The sequence below is a fragment of the Nycticebus coucang genome, chromosome 13 (assembly GCF_027406575.1).
Source record: "Nycticebus coucang isolate mNycCou1 chromosome 13, mNycCou1.pri, whole genome shotgun sequence".
Lineage (NCBI taxonomy): Eukaryota > Metazoa > Chordata > Mammalia > Primates > Lorisidae > Nycticebus > Nycticebus coucang.
In genome coordinates this window covers 92,891,453-92,915,540 of record NC_069792.1, presented here as the reverse complement: position 1 = coordinate 92,915,540, position 24,088 = coordinate 92,891,453, and the positions used below count along the sequence as shown (strand labels likewise).

General features: G+C 39.5%; 1 protein-coding gene across 2 annotated transcripts in view; it reads left to right on the top strand.

Moving 5' to 3' along the window:
- The window catches only part of DNAAF11 (dynein axonemal assembly factor 11), a 96,261-nt gene extending 73,224 nt beyond the window's left edge, over nucleotides 1-23,037 (top strand). For both annotated transcript variants that reach the window (XM_053558267.1, XM_053558266.1), the window contains 2 exons: nucleotides 15,635-15,720; nucleotides 22,708-23,037. In XM_053558267.1, coding sequence (XP_053414242.1) covers nucleotides 15,635-15,720; nucleotides 22,708-22,885 — 264 coding nt within the window. In that variant the 3' untranslated portion in view covers nucleotides 22,886-23,037. The remainder of the gene's footprint in view (nucleotides 1-15,634; nucleotides 15,721-22,707) is intronic.
- Nucleotides 23,038-24,088: the final 1,051 nt, after the last annotated feature.

Sequence of the window (24,088 nt, the reverse complement as noted above, 5' to 3'; positions counted from 1 at the left end):
TAAAATTAGATATAATGAAATGTATCCTTTCCTCTATGATTCCTCATACAATTTTCATTGGAAGATACCTCTGCAGTTACCTGGCTATGTTGTCAACAGAAGGACAAGGAAACACGTTATCTGGAGGTAATTATTTCCTTCAAGGTCATAGTGAAGCTTCTTTCTAAAACCTTCTGTGACTTCCCTCTGGATCAAATGAGTTGACATTTTCCTTTCTGGTTTCCTGGAAGTTAAATAAATAAATGTAACTTAAATAATGAGATTTTTTGCTTTCAACTAAATAAATGCTTCAGAATAAAATGTAGTATATGTCAGATGAAGGTCAGGACTTTGCTGCTCGAAATGTTAGTCACATCTCACCATGAACTCCCTATACAACTGACCTTGATTCAAGAAAGGAATCTGCTTTGGGGGGCGCTAGAAACCCAGAGGCCTCACATTGCCCCATGAGGCTTCTGGTTGTGAGGGGAAGGGCTCCTCTGGACTGCATAGAAAGAAGGCTTACGGGGCCCTGGGGAATAGCCACCTCTGAAACTAAAACCATCAACTGCATCTTATCTTCTGTTTAATTCCCTTCCTCATCCTCTGGAGTCTGTGTAAGGTTTTTATAAGAAAATAAAAGAAGAGGTGCTCCAGAGCTAGCTTTCTGCTGTAAAATGATGCCCCAATTCCTGGCTATGAAGAGTCCAAAGGTTTTCCTTATGTGACTTGGTTTCATAGCATCTACAGAACTGCAAAGCTGCTCCTTAACATGGGCTCTATCCCTTTTTCTTATTAGCTGGTAAGGTAGGTAACAGATCATTCTTCTACTGGCCAGCAAATGAGAAGGGAAAGGTGAGGTCAAACATCAGTCCGAGGGAACCAGGAGACACCACAGATGTAATTACTCAAGACGTTGTCTGTCTTGAGGCTGACATATCTCACCACAGTCCTCTCAGCCAGGGGACCATGCCAACGCCTCTGTTGCTCTGGATCCATACCAGGGACAACAGGATAGGGAGCATTTCTTTTTTCCATTCTAGATTTCTTTTTTTTTTTTTTTGGTTTTTGGCCAGGGTTAGGGTTTGAACTCGCCACCTCCGGCATATGGGACTGGTGCCCTACTCCTTGAGCCACAGGCGCCGCCCTCCATTCTAGATTTCTGATGTTTAATTTTTCTCTGTGCAGTGAGGCTGGAGTCAGTCAGGCAAGTCCATGTGGATCTTTGCTCACATGATTACCTAACATGAATGCCACCACCACAAGGGGGAGAAGGTCATGGGGACTTAGTTTGTGGATGGGATAGAAGGGTTGACCTCAAGATATCATTTCTGTCTATGGCACAAAACCCTTTCCAACACTTTCAGGTCTTTTCTGAAGGTGATGCTGATGAGACAGTTCAGGTCTCACAGATGTTCACTATTTACTAGATACGTTTGCAGGTGGGTTTCTCACCCTCAAATCCAGTTGCCAGGAGAAAACAAGACTAACCTCTACTACAAAGAAAAATATTTTTGTAGACAGTTGATCTTTCCCTCAGACATGATTATGATAGTGCTTTTAGGAAAAGCATAGGAGACATTTCCTGTCCTTTTTTCCTCTTTGTATCTTTTATGAGATAATCTCAGAGAAGTATAAGAAATCTCCCAGGTAGGTGAAGCAAAAGAGCAGAGTAGTCAGACAGGAAGCACAGTGAAATGCAGTGGAGTTTATGGGTTTACCTTTCCAGACGGTTTCAAGGAGAGGGGATACAGCCCATGGCAAGACCTGCTGGCCTGGCCTCGCCCTTCCCAAGACTTTTGCCCTTGCTGTTCTCTGTTGGGAAACCCCCTAGCCCTAAATGTCTTGTTCTCTTACCAGCTTTGTGCAGTGTTATATATTCTGTGGGAACCAGATTCCCCAGAATTCAGGGAGGAGACAGCCTAATGCTCCCAGAGGTTTTCTTTGTAACCTGGGAAAAGCAGCCAGGTAGAAGGGAAGAGGAGGAGAGAGCTGGCAAGACCAGGAAAATTTAAAGTATAGTTATTTGGAAGATAAAAAATACAAATAGTGGCAAACTTACAGGCTTTGGAATCAAAGATATTTTATATGCATCTGCCAACTGACAAGCCACATGAATGCATAGCCAGCATGGACTTCCTGTCTTACCATCTCACTGATGCTGGTGTCAACAATTCAAAATGGGTAAATGGATCTGTGATTTTCTTCTCTAGGCCTGCTCCTCCCATAGGCCTCCTTTTTTCAGAAAATGTCTATATCATCTACCGGGTGTTCTAGTCAAAGATTAGGAAGCATCCTTCACTTGCCTCACCTTCAGAGTGTTGGCGCTGCTGTCAAAATATGTCCAGCCCCTGCCCCACCCTGTCATGCCCCGGGGTTAGAGTAACTCCGGCCTGACTACCTCACGCAGCCTTCTCACTGTTTATACTGCTTCTGTTCTGGTTACCTTTTGATTCTTTCTTCACAGGGAAGCCAGAAGGACTTTGCTGAAACCTACCACCGCTTTCTGTAAGACTTGGAATCATTTTCAGATTCCCTGTTGTGGCCTGGAAGGCTGTGTGCGAGGGAGCTTGTGCCTGGGTTTCTGGCATCTTTTTTCACTTTCCTCCTCTCGTTATACTCTATCTAGACACAGCTTTTTTTTTTTCTTTTCCTGGAACACGGTAACCTCCTTCCCACCACAGGACTTCTGCTAGGAGCATTCTGCCCACTGTTTCTTTTCACATCTGTCTCCTTTGTACTATGCAGGTCTTAGCTCAAATGTCACCATTGCATGGGTGCTTTTCCTGAATACCAGAGCTACATAGCCAGTCACTTTCTTCTCCCAGTCATATTTTGTTAGCTATATTATCTGGTTTATTTTGGTCACAGTGTTTATTACTATGTGAAATGGCTTTTTAAATTGAATTTTGTGTAATTTGTTTTCTCCTATCTAAATGTGTGGCTCACGAGAGTAGAGACAAGGACTCATTCAGTGTCTGGAATAGAACCAAGTAAATATTAGTGGAAGAATAAAACCCCTAAAGCTTCTTATTCATAATTTACCATGCTTTATATGATTTTTAAATATTTTCTCCCAGCCAGTGGTTTGCTTATTTTATTATTATATAATAAGCAGAGATTTTTAGGTTTGAGTCTCTTATTTTATTTCTCTTTTGGTAATTACTTCCTATTTCCTGACCAGACATCTTTGGCTTTATATTCTACTATATTTTCTTCTAGACGCTTTATTATTTCAGCTTTTACCTTTAGGTCTGTGATCCATTTCAAATCGATGTTTATGTAGGCAGGTAGCAACTGTTGATGTTTATTTTTCCCCATGTGGAATATGCATGTCTAGCACTAAAAGATTTTACTTTATCCATTGAATTGCTTTAGTACCTTTGTCAAAAATCAATGGTCCTATAAATAAGAATCTATTTTTAGGCTTTGTATTTTGTTCCATTGACATGTTTATCTTTGTGCCAGTACCATGCTATGTTGGTTATATTAGCTTTATAATAAACCTAAATTTTTATAATTTATTTTTTAATGATCATTTGCCTACTCTTTATATTTTTAAATAAATTTAAGTATTGGTTTATCAATTTTCTTACAAAAACCTTGTTGGGATGACAATTAGGATTGCGTTGAATCTGTAGGTCACCTTGGGGAGAGCTAACATCTTAACATTATTAAGTTTGCCAACGTCTGGTCATGGGGATTCCCCATTAAGGGTTTTAAAATTTATCTCTCACCAAAAGTTTTTAGTTTTTAATGTAGAAGTACTATACGGCTTTTGTTAGAATTGTTATTAGGTTTTGTCATTATGATAAAATTGTTTTTAAAATTTTATTTTGTAAATAATTTGCTACTAGTATACAGAAATAAAAGTGATTTTGTGTGCTGACCTTATTAAATGTTCATAACTACTAGAAGTAGTGATTATTTTGTTCATAAGTTGTTTAGAACTTTTCATATTTAAAAAATTGTGTTGTCAATGGATGGAGTTTTACTTTTTGCTTTTCAAATTTTATTTCTTTGTTTATTGGTTTATGCTTTATCTATTTTTGGAAAATGCCTCCAGTGAAGGCCCAGATGATCACAGGACTCCTTACATTTACTCCCCTTCTCTTGTAGATTACAGTCTTGCACTGCCTGTCACCCACTGTCTGAAAGAGTTGTCATATTTATTTCTGTTACGTTCTCTAGTTGTTTGTAGCAGTAGATCAATTCCAGGACCAATTCTTTCAGCATCGCCAATTGTCCAGTATACCTTCGTTCTCAAAGAATGTTTTCATTGGTTATGGGTTGACAGCTTTTTGACAGGTTTTCCTTTTCATTGTTCAATATTTTAAAGATGCTGTTGTTCCATTGTTGCTAAATATTTTTCTCTGGTTGCTTTAAAGACGTTGTCCTGTAAAAACTTTTGTTTATATCTATATGATTTTATTTTTTTCTGTCCAACTTTGGTTCTATGCATTCCTTGAATCACCATGTACATGTATTTAAATTTGGAGTCTGGCCTAAACCTCTATTTTTTTCTTTTCCTTTAAGACTCTAGCCAGGCGTATATTCATGCTTTTGATATAAGAATCACCTGGAGAAATCTTGTTTAAAAACATATTCCTAGACCTCTATCTGCAGAATTATTTTGCCCCATCTGACACCGATGCTTTGTGCACTTTTACGCTTGCCTTTTTTTTTTTTTTTTTGGAGACAGTCTTGCTATATCCCCCTTGGTAGAGTGCAGTGGTGTCACAGCTCACAGCAACCTCAAACTCTTGTGCTGAAGCCATTCTCTTGCCTCAGCCTCCCAAATAGCTGGGACTATAGGCACCCGCCCTAGCCGCTGAGCTATAGGCGCTGAGCTGCTTTGTACACTTTTTAAAACTCTCTTCCTTCTGTTATTCAGATTGGATAATTTCTATTGACCTATCTACAAGTTCATTGATATTTTTTCTGCCTTCTCTGTTTTGCTGTTATTTCTATTTAGTGATTTTTAAAAATTTCAGGTATTATACCTTTCGTTTATGGAATTTCCAGTTTTAGAAAAGCACCTGATTTTTCTGCTGTTCTGCTGATATTTTTATCCATTCTTTAATTCTAATATCCAGATCATCTTGTGGTCTTTTTCCATTCATTTTTTTTTCTCTTTTTTTTTTTTTTTTTATTGTTGGGAATTCATTGAGGGTACAATAAGCCAGGTTACACTGATTGCAATTGTTAGGTAAAGTCCCTCTTGCAATCATTCATTTTTCCATTCATTTTTTATTTGTTGAAGTCAGAAGAATTTTCTTACTTCTTCACATGTCTAGTAAATTTTTATTGTGTTTTGGACATTGTTGATGATATGTTGTGAGGACCATATTCTTTTATTCTCTGGGAAGTTGACTTTTGCTGTCACAGTTAATTTGACTGTATTAGTTTTCTAAACACTATCTCCTCCAGGCTGTGAATGGAAACTTAGTTTTGTTTGTTTATTTGGTTTTAAGCTTCTGGTTCTTGGATTTTGCTGAGCTCCTTAGAATCACTGCCTAGCACACATGATCAGCCAAGGATTTGGGTAGAGTTTATATGCCTCTCTGGGGGCCCCTTTCTGTGGATCTTTTACTTTTCAACAATCCTGATGGTCTCAGATTTTATCTTTTGCTGCTTGAGCCAGTAAGGGTGCATCTTTGTGCTTAAGTACTAGCCACCCCATCTGTCAAGGGTCAGGCACTGCCTTGTACTGAAAAGCCACGTCAACATGCTTCTTACTCATTGCAATCCTTCCGTCAAGTGTCATCCTCCCTCTAGTCAACCCGCTGCTGCCCACTTTCAATTGCTGTTTAATACCTTTAGTGTGTGCGTGCATGCTTTATATATGACTTACATAATAAGTTTATTATTTTTATCTGTCAAACTATCACATTGAACAATTTTTTTTTTTTTACTAAACTTAACAGAAACTTTGCAGTACTTATTTTACTTTATTTCTCCGTTGCATTAGATACTGTTGGAGCCTCCTCTGCCTTTTAATTAAGCTCTTTTCATAGCTTCGTATACTCATGTACCTCTTTTATTTACTACCCCTCTGTTCATTTTTTTGCAGTCTCCTTTGCATGTGCCTCTTCCTTTGCCCATTTCTTAAATGTTTACCTTCTTTTGTGTTCCTTATTTAACTCCCTTCTTACTCTCTTCTGATTGATCTTGTCCATTGAATTGCCCTCAGGTTACTTCCTAAATACTACTAATTTTAAAGTGTGTATTTCCAGGATTTTTCTTAATATCTAAACTTTATTTTCTTTCCAAACTGACTATACCTTCCAAATCCTTTATTTTAGTGAATGTTACCATCATCTACTCACTTTAAAAAATCTTTATCATCTTGTGGATTAATTGAAGTTCTGTATAGATCCTGGTTATTAAGCTTTTGTCTGATTCAAAATATGCAAATGTCCTTTCCCATTGGGTAGGTTGTCTATTTGCTTTGGTTGTTGTCTCCTTGGCTGTACTGAAGCCTTTTCAGTTTAATTAAGTCCCATTTGTTTATTATTGTTGTTGTTGCTATTGACATGGCAGTCTTCCTCATAAAGTCTTTCCCTAGGCTGGTATCTTCCAGTGTTTTTCCTATTCTTTATTCAAGAATTTTTATCATTTTATGCCTTAAATTTAAGTCCTTTATCCATCTTAAATCAATTGTTTGTGAGTGGAGAAAGGTCTGGGCCCAGTTTCAATCTTTTACTTCTGGATATCCAATTCTCCCAGCACCATTTATTGAATAAGGGAGTCTTTCCCCCAGTGGACGCTCTTGTTTGGTTTATCGAAGATTAGGTGGCTGTAAGTCGTTGGTTTCATTTTCTGGTTTTCTATTCAATTCCAAATGTCTATGTCTCTATTTTTGTGCCAGTACCATGCTGTCTTGACCACTATGGCCTTGTAATACAGCCTAAAATCTGGTATGATGATACCCTAGGCTTTGTTTTTATTACTAAGAACTGCCTTAGCTATACGGGTTTTTTCCTGGTTCCATACAAAATGCAGAATCATTTTTTCAAGTCTTGAAAGTAGGATGTTGATATTTTAATAGGGGTGGCATTGAATCAGTAAATTGCTCTCGGAATTATTTAACAATGTTGATTCTTCCCAGTCATGAGCATGGTATCTTCTTCCATTTGTTAAAGTCCTCTGCTATTTCCATTCTTAGGGGTTCATAATTTTCCTTATAGAGGTCCTTCACCTCCTTTGTTAGGTATGTATATTCCTAAGTATTTCAATTTCTTTGGGGCTATGGTGAAGGGAGTTCTGTCCTTAATTAGCCTCTCATCTTGACTGTTGTTGGCGTATACAAAGGCAACTGACTTGTGGACATTGATTTTATATCCTGAGACATTACTGTATTTTTTGGTGACTTCCAAGAGTCTTGTGGTTGAGTCTTTAGCATTCTCTAAAGAGAACTCTCTAAGCATAAGATCATATCATCAGCAAAGAGGGAGAGTTTGATCTCTTCTGCTCCCATTCGGATGCCCTTTATTTTCTTGTCTTGTCTAATTGTATTGGCTAGAACTTCCAGGATTATGTTGAATAGTAATGGTGACAGAGGACGACCTTGTCTGTTTCCAGTTCTAAGAGGAAAAGCTTTCAGTTTTGCTCCAATCTGTAAAATATTAGTTGTCAGGTTTGTCATAGATAGCTTCGGTCAGTTTAAGAAATGTGCCATCTATGCCTATACTCCTCCGCGTTCTAATTAGAAAAGAATGCTGGATTTTATCAAATGCTTTTTCTGCATCTAGTGAGAGGATCATATAGTCTTTGGTTTTGCTTATGTTGATACAGTGAATAACATTTATGGACTTGCATATATTAAACCAGCCTTGAATCCCTAGGATGAAACCTACTTGATCATGATGCATGACTTTTTTGATGATAAACTGTAATCTATTGGCTAGATTTTGTTGAGAATTTTTGCATCTATATTCATGAGTGAAATTGGTCTGAAATTCTCCTTTTTAGTTGGGTCTTTTCCTGGTTTTGGTATCAGGGTGATATTTGCTTCATAGAACGTGTTGGGGAAGATTCCTTCTTCCTCAATTTTTTGGAATAATTTCTACTGTAAAAAGAATAAACTCTTCTTTGAAGGTTTGATAGAATTCTGGTGTGAAGCCATCTAGACCAGGGCACTTTTTGGGGGGAGATTTTTTATTGTTTCTTTCATCTCAGTGCTTGACATTGGTCTGTTCAGGAGCTCCATTTCATCTGAGCTAAGTCTAAGGAGAGGGTGTGATTCCAAATATTGATCCATTTCCTTCACATTGTCAAATCCCATACATCAATGGGTAAGAGAGATGAATATAACCTTCTCTAAAGACGACAGACGAATGACTAGAAAACACATGATAAAATGCTCATCATCCCTAATTATTAGAGAAATGCAAATTAAAACCACCCTGAGACATCACCTAACCCCAGCAAGAATGGCCTATATCACAAAATCTCAAAACTGCAGATGCTGGTGCAGATGTGGAAAGAAAAGAACACTTTTACGCTGCTGGTGGGACTGCAAACTAATACAACCTTTTTGGACGGCAGTATGGAGAATGTGTGTAAAATATTACTCTTCACAATTAATTGTCATTAATTGTCCTCGTATCAAAGTTGAATACATAAGATTCATACTTCTCCATTCCTGTGATGCTTCACTAAGAATAATGTGTTCCACCTCCATCCAAGTTAATACAAATACTGAAAAATCTCCATTTTCTTTAATGGCTGAATAATATTCCATGGTATACGTATACCACAGCTTACCAATCCATTCCTGGGTTGAAGGACATTTAGGCTGTTTCTACATTTTAGCGATTGTACATTAGGCTGCGATAAACAGCCTAGTACAAGTGTTTTTATAATAAAAGGGTTTTTTTTTTTCCTTCTGGATAGATGCCCAGTAAGGGATTGCAGGATCAAACTGTAGGTCTAGGTTGAGTTTTTTGGGCACACAAGCTTAGTACCTGTATTGCGAGTTAAGACATGTCACATCCTCATGAAAATCCTGCAAAGGTCCAGACTAAAGAGCGTAAAAGTTTATTGTTAATGCTAAATTATTTGTAATTTATTTTTATTTATATTCATTTAACTTTCATGTTAATTTCATGTCCTTTCACTCTGGGCAACTTTGGATAATGGATTGTATTTCATGCAGCTAATCCTTTTCAAGAGGATGCATAAGTGCTAAGTGATTTTGAGTGCAGAGTCCAAAACCTACCTCCAGTGAGACAATGGTCAGCTAGAGAAATGTGCACATGCATATCAGTAGTCTGTGGACAAACCAGAGCCCAACAGCACAGTATAATTAACCAACAGTTCAAATGTGAGGATCCCTAAAATCAATTTGACGGCCACTATGATCTCCCCAAAGAACCATGTGTCATTGCTATTTTCAGAGTGGGGTTGAGTGAGGAAACAGAAACCTGACAAAAATAGGCTTAAAATTAGAAGAAAAGTAATTCTTTATCTACTTAGGAAAGAGACACTTTCTTTAAAAGTGATCACTTTGTTGGACTTAGAATTTTTGTTAACATCACACACATTGTCTAAGGAAAGTAAGGAAAGGTGTGTAAAACATTACTCTTGAGTTGAAGTGAATAACTGTATCACCTAGGTCTAGGGAGAAAAAGCACTGCATCCCATCACCTCTTGTGCAAAGTCCAAGCACCTTGACATAAATTCCCCAAGGCCTGGCCTTTGCCCAAGTTTTCAGCCTTCTCTCCCTCTGTGACCTGCCTAATATCCTGGGCTATTTAATGCCATCATTTACTTTCTCATCTTTGCTCATGCTTTTTTCTTCCCCTGAACGATTATATTCTCTTTCTTTTGTCCATTCACGCTTTTAATTTACAAGTAGCAAGTCTTCATCTGAAATGGAATGATTATTTTCTCATTCTTAAATAAATTGATATAAATATTCAATTGAAACATATACGATCATTGTTTTATATCATTCTTGAAAAATAGCCAGCTATTGGCAATTTCTGTGCTTCACCCTAAATTAGTAGAGGGATTAAGAACTAAGTTTGTCCCTTGCACCACTTTGCTATAATTTTACATAGCCTCTGTTCTTTGGGGTAAGTACCTTTTGTGGTTGATGAAGCAGCCACATGCATTTTGTTAAAGTAAATATTAATCATTTCAGTGTAGAGGGCTGCCTGAGAAGGTAACAAGACTCCAACCTGGGTTACTATTTAAGCAAAGGCTAGAAAGTCATCCTTCTGAAAAGCCTTGGAAAGGACTTGCGTATTCTGTAGCAAAGTGAACTCTATTACTACCTCTGTGTTCATTTTAACTTTCAATTGCATAACTCTATGAGATTTAAAATAATGCAACATCATTAAAATGTTAATTTGTACCTTTGTGCCTATTCCACAATTGAATTTTCAAGTAGTTGATTACATTTCTCTCTGTGGACTCGGGAAGCCATTAGTGTCACATTATCTAATTTATTAAACAAATTCTGGCCCTTACTACTTTTCCATTAGTTATTTCTAAACACACTTAGTTCAAATGAACGAGATGGTGTTTGATGCTAATGAGCATCACGTCCTGGGGAAGAGCAGTGCAGGGCTGCAGGTTCAGGGGAAACCACACGTCAGGGCTGCAAAGCCTCAGAACCCTGAGCCTATAGTCCTCTGCTGGGGTAAATCATACCTTATCAGAAGAATTTAACCTGCTGTTAATATAAATGTTGGCGTTAAGATGAATTTCGGTGTTAATACAAATGTCGGTGTTGATATTTTTCTTATAGCTGACTTCTTAATTCTAACTTTTAAGCTTAAAAGAATCTTTGAAACTAAATGAGTTGAAAATACCTTTTAAAAATAAGACATGCATTTAGATTCTGGTGCACAGCAAATTCCCTGTGAAGAAAAGTTCCAAATTTGTGACTATTTGCATTTCCATAAACATAGTCTTTGTCTGTGCTTATTATGTGACAGATAACAGTGTTAGAAACAGGGTGTTTTAAGACTCTAATTATGCACATGCTCCCATTCTTGTTGGTGCATTTACAATGCTAAGCAATACAAAACTCATACTTTGGGTTTCAGAGCTTTTTTTTGATGCTGATATTTTAATGAATTTTAACTAACATTGACCTCATTTAAAGTAATTAAAATATTAAGATATTTTTAAGAGGTGCTAAGGTGTCATTGCTCTTTGGGAAATAGGTTCTGAGACAAAGATGAGCGTGCACAATTTGTATTAAGCAGTGCCTGGGGAGGGAGGAAAGGATCCAGGAACGGGAAAAGGGAGAAGCTGAGCTGTGGGGCACACCCAGCAGAGGCCTCAACCAGCGCCTAGGTGAGCTCTGTGGTTGACGTGGGTCTGTAAGGTTGGCTGAATCGGGCTCAACCTTTAGACCCCACACTGATCAGAGAGATTGGACTTAGGCTGCGGTCTCACGGTCACCTGAGAGTTCCAGGTCTCAGGTATGTCACAGAAAGAGCAGAAAGTTGCAGAATTGAAAAGGCAATAAGGTCCAGGACCACAGATGAGTCAAGGGTATCTGGCATGGATACTTACTGTCCATTGCACCTGAAGAAGAGTTAGCCCATCACATGACCAATACATATGGATTTAGGGCTGACTCTGGACATGTTCTCTCTGGCTGGTAAATATAAGTTAAAAGTAATTAAAATTCAATAAAATTAAAACTTCAGTTTCCCAGTCACACTAACCACATTTCGAATGCTCAGTAGCCACTTGTAGCTGGCAGCTATTGTGTTGGATAGCATAGAACATTTCCATCAGTAATGTTAGAATATTTAGAAATGTTGGAATGAAACAGAATTGTAGGAAATTCTGTTGGAAAGCACTGTTCACACATACTATGCAACCACAGCTCTCCTAGCTCTCGTCTTCTCTTACCCTGACAACCCCTGGCCTCTCTCTCCTCCCTTAAAACCAAACGGAATCTCCTCTTAATTCTGTTTTTTTTTTCATCCACAACTGACATTGATATGGTTCAGTATATTATAACTGAAGCAATAGCAGCCAAAACATGTTTTCATTTCCTTAAGGCTACATCAGTATGTAAAGAAATAATTATATTCATCCCACTTTCAATTAAAGACAAGGAAGAAAGCCAGTTGTTTTCATATTAAAACTGTCTTAACAGTCACTGCCGTATTGACATCCGAACATTGAACAGCATTGGCCAGCAAAAACTCAGTGGAAAATAATAAGATTATTACATTAAGTGGGTTTTAAAATATAGCAAATGAAAGAAACATTTTAGAACTAGCCTACTTCGAAACAAACCATGTTTGACAATAAAACCTGCTTTGTTGGGAGAACCTGTCCATGAGTCACCTTCTTTAATTATTCAGTAAACCTTGCTCTGGAGGCTTCCACAGCATTCTTCTAAGAGTTTCTGAAATGCAGACTGCATCTTTTTGAAACGTTTCTGAATGTTTCAAGGCTTTTTCAGCCTTGAAATTTAATGTCTTTGGTAGCATTCATTTTTTTTTTCTTTCCAGAGCCTCAGCAAAAATCTGGCCATTGCACAAGCCATTTCTGATGTTAATGGTGTTATTTTCCCCCAATCAGGCGTTCCTATATTAAAAGGATGGATCTTAGGCGGATCTTCCTGCAACCCGCAGGAAGGCCTCTGAGAAAGGAAAGATGTACTTCTGCATTCATGGTCTCCTGTGAAAGGGAGCTGAACTAAATCACACATTTGTGCACATGTTGCGTTTTTATAAAATAAGACAGAAAATGGCACCACTGTACTATGTCAAAACTGGTTTGGGGCCACCTCGTGACAGTGCCGTAGGAAAAGCTCTGCTGTTCAGGAGTGGACATCCATAAAGTTACTCACCTGCCTGAGCTTGTTGCCTCAGACTAGGATTCATTCCTTCATTTTTTTGCTCATCATATATTTTTTGAAGCATGGACATGATAAACAATGGCTGGGGTTTGGAGGTTCTACTGAGTGGATTACCCAACTAAGGATCCCTTGTCAAATGGGTAACAAATGACCATATGTATTATTTTTTTTAATTATTAAATCATAGCTGTGTACACTAATGCGATCATGGGGCACCACACACTGGTTTTATAGACCGTTTGACACATTTTCATCACACTGGTTAACATAGCCTTCCTGGCATTTTCTTAGTTATTGTGTTAAGACATTTACATTCTACATTTACCAAGTTTCACATGTACCCTTGTAAGATGCACTGCAGGTATAATCCCACCAATCACCCTCCCTCCGCCCATCCTCCCCGCTCCCTCCCCTCCCTCTTCCCCTTCCCCCTATTCTTAGGTTATAACTGGGTTATAGCTTTCATATGAAAGCCATAAATTAGTTTCATAGTAGGGCTGAGTACATTGGATACTTTTTCTTCCATTCTTGAGATCCTTTACTAAGAATATGTTCCAGCTCCATCCATGTAAACACAAAAGAGGTAAAGTCTCCATCTTTCTTTAAGGCTGAATAATATTCCATGGTGTACATATGCCACAAGTTATTAATCCATTCATGGATTGATGGGCACTTGGGCTTTTTCCATGACCTAGCAATTGTGAATTGGGCTGCAATAAAAATTCTGGTGCAAATATCTTTGTTATCATGTGATTTTTGGTCTTCTGGGTATATACCTAGTAGAGGAATTATAGGATTGAATGGCAGATCTATTTTTAGATCTCTAAGTGTTCTCCAAACATCTTTCTAAAAGGAATGTATTAATTTGCATTCCCACCAGCAGTGTAGAAGTGTTCCCTTTTCTCCACATCCACGCCAACATCTCTGGTCTTGAGATTTTGTGATATGGGCTAATCTTACTGGAGTTAGATGGTATCTCAAGGTAGTATTGATTTGCATTTCTCTGATGATTAAAGATGATGAGCATTTTTTCATATGTCTGTAGGCCGTGTGCCTGTCTTCTTCAGAGAAGTTTCTCTTCAAGTCCCTTGCCCAGCCTGTGATGGGATCACTTGTTCTTTTCTTGCTTATACATTTGAGTTCTCTGTGGATTCTGGTTATTAAACCTTTGTCGGAGACATACCTGCAAATATCTTCTCCCATTCTGAGGGCTGTTTGCTTACTTTACTTACTATGTTCTTGGCTGTGCAGAATCTTTTTAGTTTGATCAGGTCCCAGTAGTGTATTTTTGAAGCTGGTTCAATTGCCCCGGGGGGTCCTCCTCATAAAATATTTGCCCAGACCGATTTCTTCAAGGGTTTTCCCTGTACTCTCTTCTAGTATTTTTATAGTTTCATGTCTTAAGTTTAAATCTTTAATCCAGTGAGAGTCTATCTTAGTTAATGGCGAAAGGTGTGGGTCCAGTTTCAGTCTTCTACAGGTTGCCAGCCAGTTCACCCAGCACCATTTGTTAAATAGGGAATCTTTTCCCCAATGTTTTTAATTGGCTTGTCCTATGTATTAATTTGATTAAATGTCTAGCTCTCCAATGGACAGGCTAGTAAAACTTGAATTGGGGAAGGTGGCTTAGGGTTGAGGCTAATCCTGGGGCTTCCAAACTGGGACTTCCAATTCCCTTCCCACGTTCATGTACAGATTGTGAGTCCACCATACTTGTCTAAGGCAGCATATGGGAGCAGGGGAGATGACAGACCCTCAAAGTCCAAGCCTAGCCCTTTTTCTTAGTTGCATGGGTCTGGATTACAGCTGTGTCACACAGTAAGTCTCAGGCAGAACAGAGAAAGGGTGGCAATGGCCCTCGCCATTCAGGGCAATGACCCTGCTCACCAGGGAGATATGAGCAGGAATGAGTCATTCCTCAGAGGAGGGACTGGTCAGTCTCACACTGCAGGTTATTCTCCTCCTTGAAAAGGAAGGGCAGAAGCCCCTGTCTTAAAACTAGACCTAGGGACAGGAGAGAGTTGTATAATTCCTTCTCTCCCATATGAGCAATCCCTGTCTCATAGGGAGATGTGGGGATTAAATAAAATATGTAAAATACCTGGTGTGTGCCAAGCACGTGGTTAGGGTCTCATGAGTACTGGGTTTCTTCCTCCTCTACTCTGATATCCCAGGAGCTTCCTGAGGGGAGGTGCTGGGTCTGGACCATCTTCCCAATGTGTTTGTTGAATGGAATCAGTTTTATTTATTGAGATCTCAACATCCTTAGGACTGAGCTTATTTAGTTTAAAAGTGGTAGAATTATAGAACTTTTTTAGACCAAGACAGGCCTTTTGAGATCAAAAGCTGATTCCTTTATTTTATAGAGGAAGAAGTTAGGGCCTAGTGAGCAGGGGGAGCAGGGGATTCGACCTTCCAGCTTTAAGCCCTTTCTACTGTGGCACAGCTACCTGAGAGCATCTCAAAGGCAGTGTTGCAATCACATCATTATCCCCCACACTGCCAAAATGGCCTGGCATCTTGTTGGCTCTCAGATAGTATTTGTTAAATTAATTAATTCACCATATCTGCTTGCTTGGCCTTTGGAAATGGTAGGATAGCTTGTGGCTTCACAAGACTATTGTTAACACATAATTTGTGATGGAACCTTCTCTATACCACATAGAGGGACTTCAAGGTTGACTCCTTTATTGAATATGTAAAGAAAACATTAAAACATCTTAGCATCTTTTGAAACATATGTATTTTATATGTATATTAAAGGTACCTTAGAGAGTAATGCACCACTTGGCGTGTGTTGTATTTTTATTTTAGGTGGAAGAAGTAATCACAGGTGGCCGACGAGCATTGAAGTCAGTGAAGACTACCTCGGACAGAGGCAAAGGACAAACAAGCTCAAGGTACCACCCCCTGGTCCTCAGCTGCATTGTCTGAGACTCTCCCTTATCATCTGTTGGGTAGAATGCAGCTTCTAAAATGAAGCAGCAGCTTCCAAAATAAAGATCTATTTAAATCATTAATACCATGAATGTTAATGTTTGTTCCCCAAACTTTGGACTCTTGATTTCAATAGACTCCTAATCCCTAAAAAACAAATCTGTATACAGATTTGTTTCCACTGTCCCATAAGAATAAGACTGACACTATCAGCATGACTGGCTGCTAACATTTACTGAGCACTTGCTATGTGCCTCCTGGATTAACACATTTAATCATCACAACTAGGGGTGGGAGAAATTAGTGTCCTGAAGGCCATGTAGTTGTGACATGTTGGGAAAGCTCTGATGAGCCCTGCTCATACCATGGCTTTCTCTTCCTCCCTTTTATGATTCACATGTCACTTCAAAAGACTCCTCAACTTGCGGGGCACCAAAGACCCAAGAGCCCTCATCATGCATCCTTTTGTCAGTCTCCTGATGGTCATCATCTTGGTTTTGATTAAATTCCTTTCCCAGCAGAACCTTAACATCCATGCCATTCTCAGTATGTCCAGTGTGAGGAGTCCTCTCTCTGCCTCGCTGAGTCCTAAGAGAGGATCCCAGCTCTCCTTCTGGAGACCCTCAGAGCCAAGCCCCTCTCTTTAGGCAGTGACACCCCTTAAAGTATTTTGCTCCGAGTTCTCCCATTTCTCAGTTCTTTTCTACAGGGAGGTCCTACTTCTCTCAACTGTCCTTCTACTTCTCGTGATTTCCAGACTCTTACCATCCAGATGGTAAAATCTATTTTGAACTAAGACAAACTATCTTTGTGATACAAGTGTATATGCTCGAATTAGCATCATAAAAAATACCTGAACAAGAGCTATATTTATGCATTGCATAATAAAGCAGGCAGGCACTGGCATATTCACAGACAAATGTTGAAGTTTTGTAGAGATTATTAAATATGAAGTTTGTTTGAACAACAGGTATGGAATTGAATTCCTACTGGAAAGTGTGCTGCTGGTTTTAACCTTGGCAATCAGCTCTCCTGTTTCCCAGCTTAGTGATTTCCCTTGCAGATACAAGATTCCAGGGTATTATGACTATTATGAATCTTCACAGTCATAATTGACCCCCAGCAGCATCAACACATGTAAAGCATCTGAATCTAATTGGTGAGGAATCCCAGCTCGGAGAAGCCAAATCATCACAAACAGTTTGGAGCTGGTTTTTAGACCCCAGGAAAACTATCATTACTGTGATTACACTTGAGGATTCAAGACGTCTTAGCACAACTCTTCCTAGTAGTCCCTCCTGTGGCATTTTTGCAAGGGCTGCCTTTTTCATTTTGATTACTGAGAAATGATCATCCCACAACCACACCTAAAATGTCTGTGTCAAGGGCATTTGTGGTGCTTCTTAATCTTCGACAAACTTCACTGTGCCCAGGTGTCGGCCTTTGGCGGGGTGACCCCATCATCCAAACAGCTGCTCATCAAAGCCGCACGTGGGGACGGAGGTCAGACAGGAGTGTTGTTGGTTTGAGGCAAAGACAGACAACAGATGCGGCAGCAGAGTGCTGGAGCTGGGGCCTCTTGATCCTTTTTTGGCTGGAGTGGCCCCTTTCTCAGGCTATGGAGGTGGTGGAGGGAGAGAAGAGGAGATGAGGTGGGGTTTTGTCCATCGGGACTGGAAGGGTAACACTAGGTGACCTCTTGTGATCCCACGTCGTGAGGAGATTTCTTTAATGCTAACTGCAGGCTACATTGTATCTTTTATCTTCAAAAATAACACGGTAAGATAAATACTATTATTTCTCACTTCACTGAGATTGAGAGGTTACATTTTCCCAGGATCACAAAATTGATAAAAGGTGAAACCAGGATTATAAAATTTAGAGCTTGCCTTCTTAACTCTTCATGGTGTCTTTTAATGAACAGAAGATCTTGATTTAAAATGATCCAAATCATTACACTTTTTCCATAGTTAATGGTTTGGAGTTTTTCTTTTTTTCTTTCATTCTTTTTTCTTTTCTTTTTGTCTTGTTCTAGAAATTATTTCCTACCCAGAAATCATGAAGATAGCCTTTTATAAGACTTTATAGTTGTGCCTTTCACATTTAGGTATAATTTGATGGAAAATCAAATGTATCAGGAATTGATGTTTAAGATATGACAATTTGGTATTTTTCCAATATGGGGACCCTACTCTCTGAGTGACTCTCGTTAAAAAGTTTATCTCGTCTGTGTTGGTCGTCAAGCCCACCTCTGTCATGGATCAGGTGCCCACATCTGTTTCTGGACCCTTGACTATTCCCCTGCCTTCATTTTTGCAGATTTATGAGTATTTATAACTGGTCTGAAGTCTCTCACCTTATTCTTCTGAACAGTGAGTTTGCTATTCTTGGCCCTTTGTACTTCTGTATATTTTAGAATCAACTTGGCAAGTTTATACACAAACACAAACACCTGAAATGGAATTTCATTTCGAATCATGTTCGTCTTACGGACCCACCTAGAGATGGTCCTGTGAGTATTAGGATCTCTTTCTGCCTTCTTGGATGTCTCTTTGTAAAACTGTATGACATTTCGAAATGACTTCCGTGACTTGGCAGTTAAGAATTGGGCTGCAATAAACATTCTGGTGTAAATATCGTTGTTGTAAAGTGATTTTTGGTCATGAGGAATTGAAGGATGGAACGGCAGGCCTACTTTTAGTTCCCTAAGTGTTCTCCAAACTTCTTTCCAAAAGGCTTGTTGTGTGCCTGTTACCAGGTATGTTTTTGTCCCTTACCTCTCTACACTCTCCACTTCTTGATTTCCAGTGATCTTTACATCTCTTTGTGCCTACGTGTGTGCCCATTGTTTAGTTCCCAGTTATTAGAAAGTACACGTAGTGTTTGTTTTTTCATTTCTGAGATACTTCACTGAGGATAATAGTCTCCAGTTCCACCCAAGTTGCTGCAAAAGGCATTATGTAATTCATTTTTATGGCTGAGTAGCACTCCCTGGTATACACTATATATACCACATTTTCATTATCCACTCATGAATTGATGGGCACTTAGATTGATTCTACATGTTTGCAATTGTGAATTGTGCTCCCATAAACATTCAAGTACAGGTCTTTTTGATAAAGACTTCTTTTCCTTTGGGTGGATACCCAATAGCGGGATTGCTAAACCAACTTGGTAAGTCTACATTTCTTTGAAGAATCCCCTTACTGTTTTTCATAGAGGTTGTACTAATTTGCAGTCCCAGAAACAATGAATAAGTGTTCTTTTCCCTCTACACACCAGCATCTTTTTTTTTTTTTTTTTTTTTTGCCTGACAGGGGTAAGGTAGCATCGTATTGTAGTTTTGATTTCCATTTCCCTGAAGACTGTTGATGTTGAGCCTTTTTTCATATGTTAGCTATTTGTCTATCTTCTCTTGAAAAACTTCTGTAGGTACAGAGAAAGTTAACTACCTAGGAATATACTTGACTAAGAGGGTGAAATATATCTACAAGGAGAACTACAAAACACTAATGAAAGAAATCACAGATGACACAAACAAATGGGAAAAGCTCACGGACTGGTAGAATCAACACGGTTCAAACGTCCATACTGACTAAAGTCACTGACAGGCTGACCATGACACCCATCACAATACCAATGCCGTTTTTCACATCTCTAGAAAAAGAAATTCTAAGTTCCGTTCGGAATGAAAAAAGAGCATCAGTAGCCAAAGTAATCTTAAGCAAAAAGAACAAATCTGGAGGCATCACATTACCTGACTTACAGCTTCAATAACCAATACTGCATGGGACTAGTATAAAAATAGAGACACAGATTGAATAGAGAGCCCAGAAATAAAACCAACCAGACGTCTACAACCAACTGACCTTTGACAAAGCCGACAATAGCCCATGCTGGTAAAGGAAGCCTTATTTAATAAATGGAGTTGGGAAAAATGCAGAAGAATGAAATAGGATGAAGGGGATAACAAAGAAAAAGAAGAAGAAAAAAAAAAGAAACTGGATCCCTATCTTTCACCATAAACAAAATTTAATTCAAGATAGATAGAAGAGTTCAATGTAAGGCAGGAGACCATACAAATTCTAGAAGAAATGTAGGAAAAACTCTTCTAGACAACACACTAGGCAAAGAGTTTATAACTAAGACTTAAAGGCAAAATACAACAAAAATAAATAAATGGCATTTTAAAAAACACCCAAGAGGTATAATGAACACTAGTTAGATGATAGGCCCTGACTCAAGCCATGTAACAAGTACCCCCTTAATATTTCTAAATTAAAAAGGGACTCAATAAAAAATCTTTTGCATGGCAAAAGAAGTAATGAACAAAGTAACTAAACAATCTACAGAATGGGAGAAAGTATTCACAAACTACATGTCCACCACAGGGCTAATATCCAGAATCTACAAAGAACTCAAACAAATCAGCATGAAAAAAATAACCCCATTAAAAAGTGGACAAAGACATGGAGAACTTTTTTGATGGATTTAATCTTATGAGTCAGATGTGAAAGGTAGGAAAGTGATTATCTGTGCTGTGTATGGTATTTGATTTTCTATGAGTGACAGTATATGTCACGTTAATACCACAGACCCATATTCAATTCCCAGCCCAGCCCTGCCTTGTTTATCTATGGATTGTCCTTGGCTGGCTGCTCTTTTTATCTTACCCCTGGGTCCGAAGGAGGTGGTAATGAGCTTTTCTGAAGATTCAGTGACACAGGTAAGAGGCTCACTACAGATCTCAGTAAAAGACAGTGTGTCAGGGGTCCCCAAGATGATCCTAGATTCAGTGATTTTTTGGAACCACTCATAGGACTCAGCATATATTCATACCCATGGCTAAGATTTATTATAGCAAATTCAGCAAAGGGGCCATATCCAGAGAGTACCAGGTGCAAGCAAGGGTCCTTTCCCTGTAGAGTCACACAGGACCCACTTAACTCCTCTAATAATTATTTGCAACAGCACATTTGAAATGTCCTTTGGGGAAGCTCATTAGAGACTCACTGCTCAGGGTTTTTATTAGGGACTAGTAGGTACCCTCTGCCCAGCATGTACCAAAAAGCCCTGTACTCCCAGGAGGAGAGCATAAACCATGCTGACGGCATACATTTCTGGGCACAGTGCATCACCCTCATTGTTTAGGGAAAGTTTCATGAAAAGACAGGAACAATTTAGCAGCCAACACCCAGCCCTGCAGGTGGGCCTTTCTAAAGAGTGTCACCTCTGGCCGGCTCTGGGTGTTCTTTCTGTTCTGCAGTCAGCCTCCAACCTTGTGAGGCCTGTTATTTCCTGTGCATTGATGATAAGCAGCTTCATCGCAGAAGCCATGAATCTCTGTCCCTTTAAAGGCAGAGGGGTCAGTGAATACCGCTGCTCAGGGGCATCTGAGAAGATGCGATGGGTCATGAGCACGGCACTGTTCATTTATCTGGAGCTTTGGTTTCCCCTCTCTGCATCTGCATCCTTTACCATCCTGCAGAGCACTCCCACCTCTTCCACCTGTTCAGAGAATGCATAAGCCCCTCTGAATCCCCTCCTCCTCCTGTGCCATACTCAGTTTCTTTATGGCGTACAATCTGGGTCTTCAGACCTATCTTATATTCTTTGTGTACTTTGTATTTTTCCTCACAGGTCTGTGTGTATTAGTCGAAATACTAAAAGGAATTAAAAACTCAAAGGCCTTCAAGGGCTGAGCAGATCACAGAAACGAGGAGGAGGGGTTGCAAAGTCAGTAGAGAGTTCACAGTTCTAGAGGAAAATGGAAACTCCCTCCCCTAACAAAAATGGACTGCTGGATGAATTTAGTTTGAGGACATAAGTTTGGAGATTCTGGATTAAGAATATTGTGATTTCTATTGTGATTTCTATTTTAAGGTCAGAGATAATTTCTGATATAATTTCATTATTTCTCTAGTAAAGCAGTATTTTTTCACTTATTCAACACGTATTTATGCAGCATGGCTGTATGCAAGTGTACAAGGTGAAAAAAAAACCTTTGTCGCAAAGATGTCAGTCTTGTAGGAAAACAAACCAATAATGAGATAATTACATGACAGTATAGCAAATTCTATGGTAGAGAGCTACACTGTGCTATTGGATATCACCAGGAACTTTGCCTAACTTTGCACAGACCATCCCTGGTGCCTGCATTGCCCCTGGAATGTAGCAGGCATAAATCTGTTGGATGAATGAATGGCACTGTAATTTAAAGTAACTTCACTGGTTATCAAAATCACTGGAGGGTGCATTACAAAACTACAGATTATGGAGCCAAAGTCCAGATCTATTGAATCAAAATCATCAGGAATGCAGCCCAGGGACCTGCATCATCTGCAGAGTTCCTTCTGGACCATGATATTGGGAGCATTGGCCAACAGAGGTCCCTCCTTGTTCTGTTTCATTTGTGCTGTGTTGAGAACCGGGCGCAGGCAGCAGGCGCAGGTTTTGTGCAGGGCAAGTTGGTGGCCGAGCGTTGCTATGCATCTGAACTTGTGGTATAAATGCCCCTGCCAAACCCTGAGGGGTTGGATTGCCTGACGCAACAGGGTCCAGAAGCCTGATAAGCTGCATTCACGAGAGATTCTGTTATTGATCCTGGCTATGGGGCTCTGGCTGCTGTATCGTTTCAATTATTAAAAAAAAAAAAAAAAAAAAGTCTTAGGTAAGCAGAGTTTCCTGGGTGACCTCTCCTCCAACTGCCTGTATGTCAGGACAGCCCTGCAGCATGTTTTAGCACTTTTTTTTTTTTTCCTTCACAGGTCAGAATCTTGTTTCCCCAAGGCTTTAAGTTGCTTGAAGCTAAGGACAGTCTTTTATTTTTATCTTGTGCTTCAGGGATATCACTTGCCAATGTTTTCTGAATAAATGAGTGAATGAATCAAATCTACTTGAAATTTTAAATGATGTGACATCAATGTCCCTTTTCTTTTGTGTTGTTGTAGAAGCAAGCACACTGAAAAACTAGAAGTGGATCCCAGCAAACATTCATTCCCTGATATAACTAACATAGTTCAAGAGAAAAAACACACACCCAGAAGACTGGAATCTGAACCCCAAACTACCCCAAGTGAGGAAGACCCAGGCTTTGAAGATGACCCTAAAGTTCCTCCACTGATTTGAAACATCAGGCTGCCTTGTCCAAGGCTATGACCCATCAGCTCCAGATTTTATGGGTGTAGAGACATTATGTATGTTATCTATGGGGTTCTGCACAGAGCTGATCATCATTATTATTGCTCTAATGTTTTAACTTTTATTTTGTATAGTAATATTCTTAAACTAGTTTAAAATTAAAACGTATACCTTCAATAATATAACTCATCATTGTCTATAACAAAGGCTTGGTATTGAAAATGTTCAGTAAGATAGCCGGATGCGGTGGCGCATGCCTGTAGTCCCAGCTACTCAGGAGGCTGAGACAGGAGGATCGCTTGAGTCCAGGAGTTCTGGGCTGTAGTGCGCTATGCCGATTGGATGTCCGCACTAAGTTTGGCATCAATATGGTGACCTCCCGGGAGTGGGGGACCACCAGGTTGCCTAAGGAGGGGTGAACCGGCCCAGGTCAGAAACGGAGCAGGTCAAAACTCCTGTGCTGATCAGTAAGATCACACAACTATTCCATACAACATTGGTTATAAATCACAGAACTGCCTGCTAGTGCACAGATGAAGTTACAGATAGAAGGCCTGATTATTAAATTGGTAATTCAGCAAACTGGTTGAGCTAAGAAGTTAAGTCTGTAATTTCAGACCCAAATGGGATGCTTTAATACGATTTTAAAGAGCATTTCAATTTTTCTTCTCATGATACATCTGCTTTCTCTGGTGGCGTGGTGTGATGGCAAAAATGTGAGTTTTGAAATCAGACACCCTATATTTGGACTCCAGCTCAACCACTTTGTAAAGACCTTCTGCAAGTCCATTAATCCTTTGGACCTTAAGGGCTTCACCTGTAATCTGGTAATAAGACTTGTGCACAGAGTTGTCCCCAGGTGAACTGTGCAAAGCTCCCGCAGTGTCAGCCACGTTCACAGCCTCCCCTCCCCTCCCCCTTCCCCTCCCCTCCCCCTTCCCCTCCCTCTCCCTTCCTCCCCTCCCCTCCTCTCTCTTTCCTCCTCTTCTCCTCCTTTACCTTCTTCACCCCTATCCTACTCTTCCCCCCACTTCCTTCTTTACCTAAAATATAATGACTTCAACATTCTGCATACACTGTAGGAAAAATTGCTGTTACTCTGATCATGATCTACCAGTGTTTAAATCAGGTTCCCCCAAGTGTTCATCCAATAAATACTGAACAACTAGCACCTGCTCTATTCATCAGGGA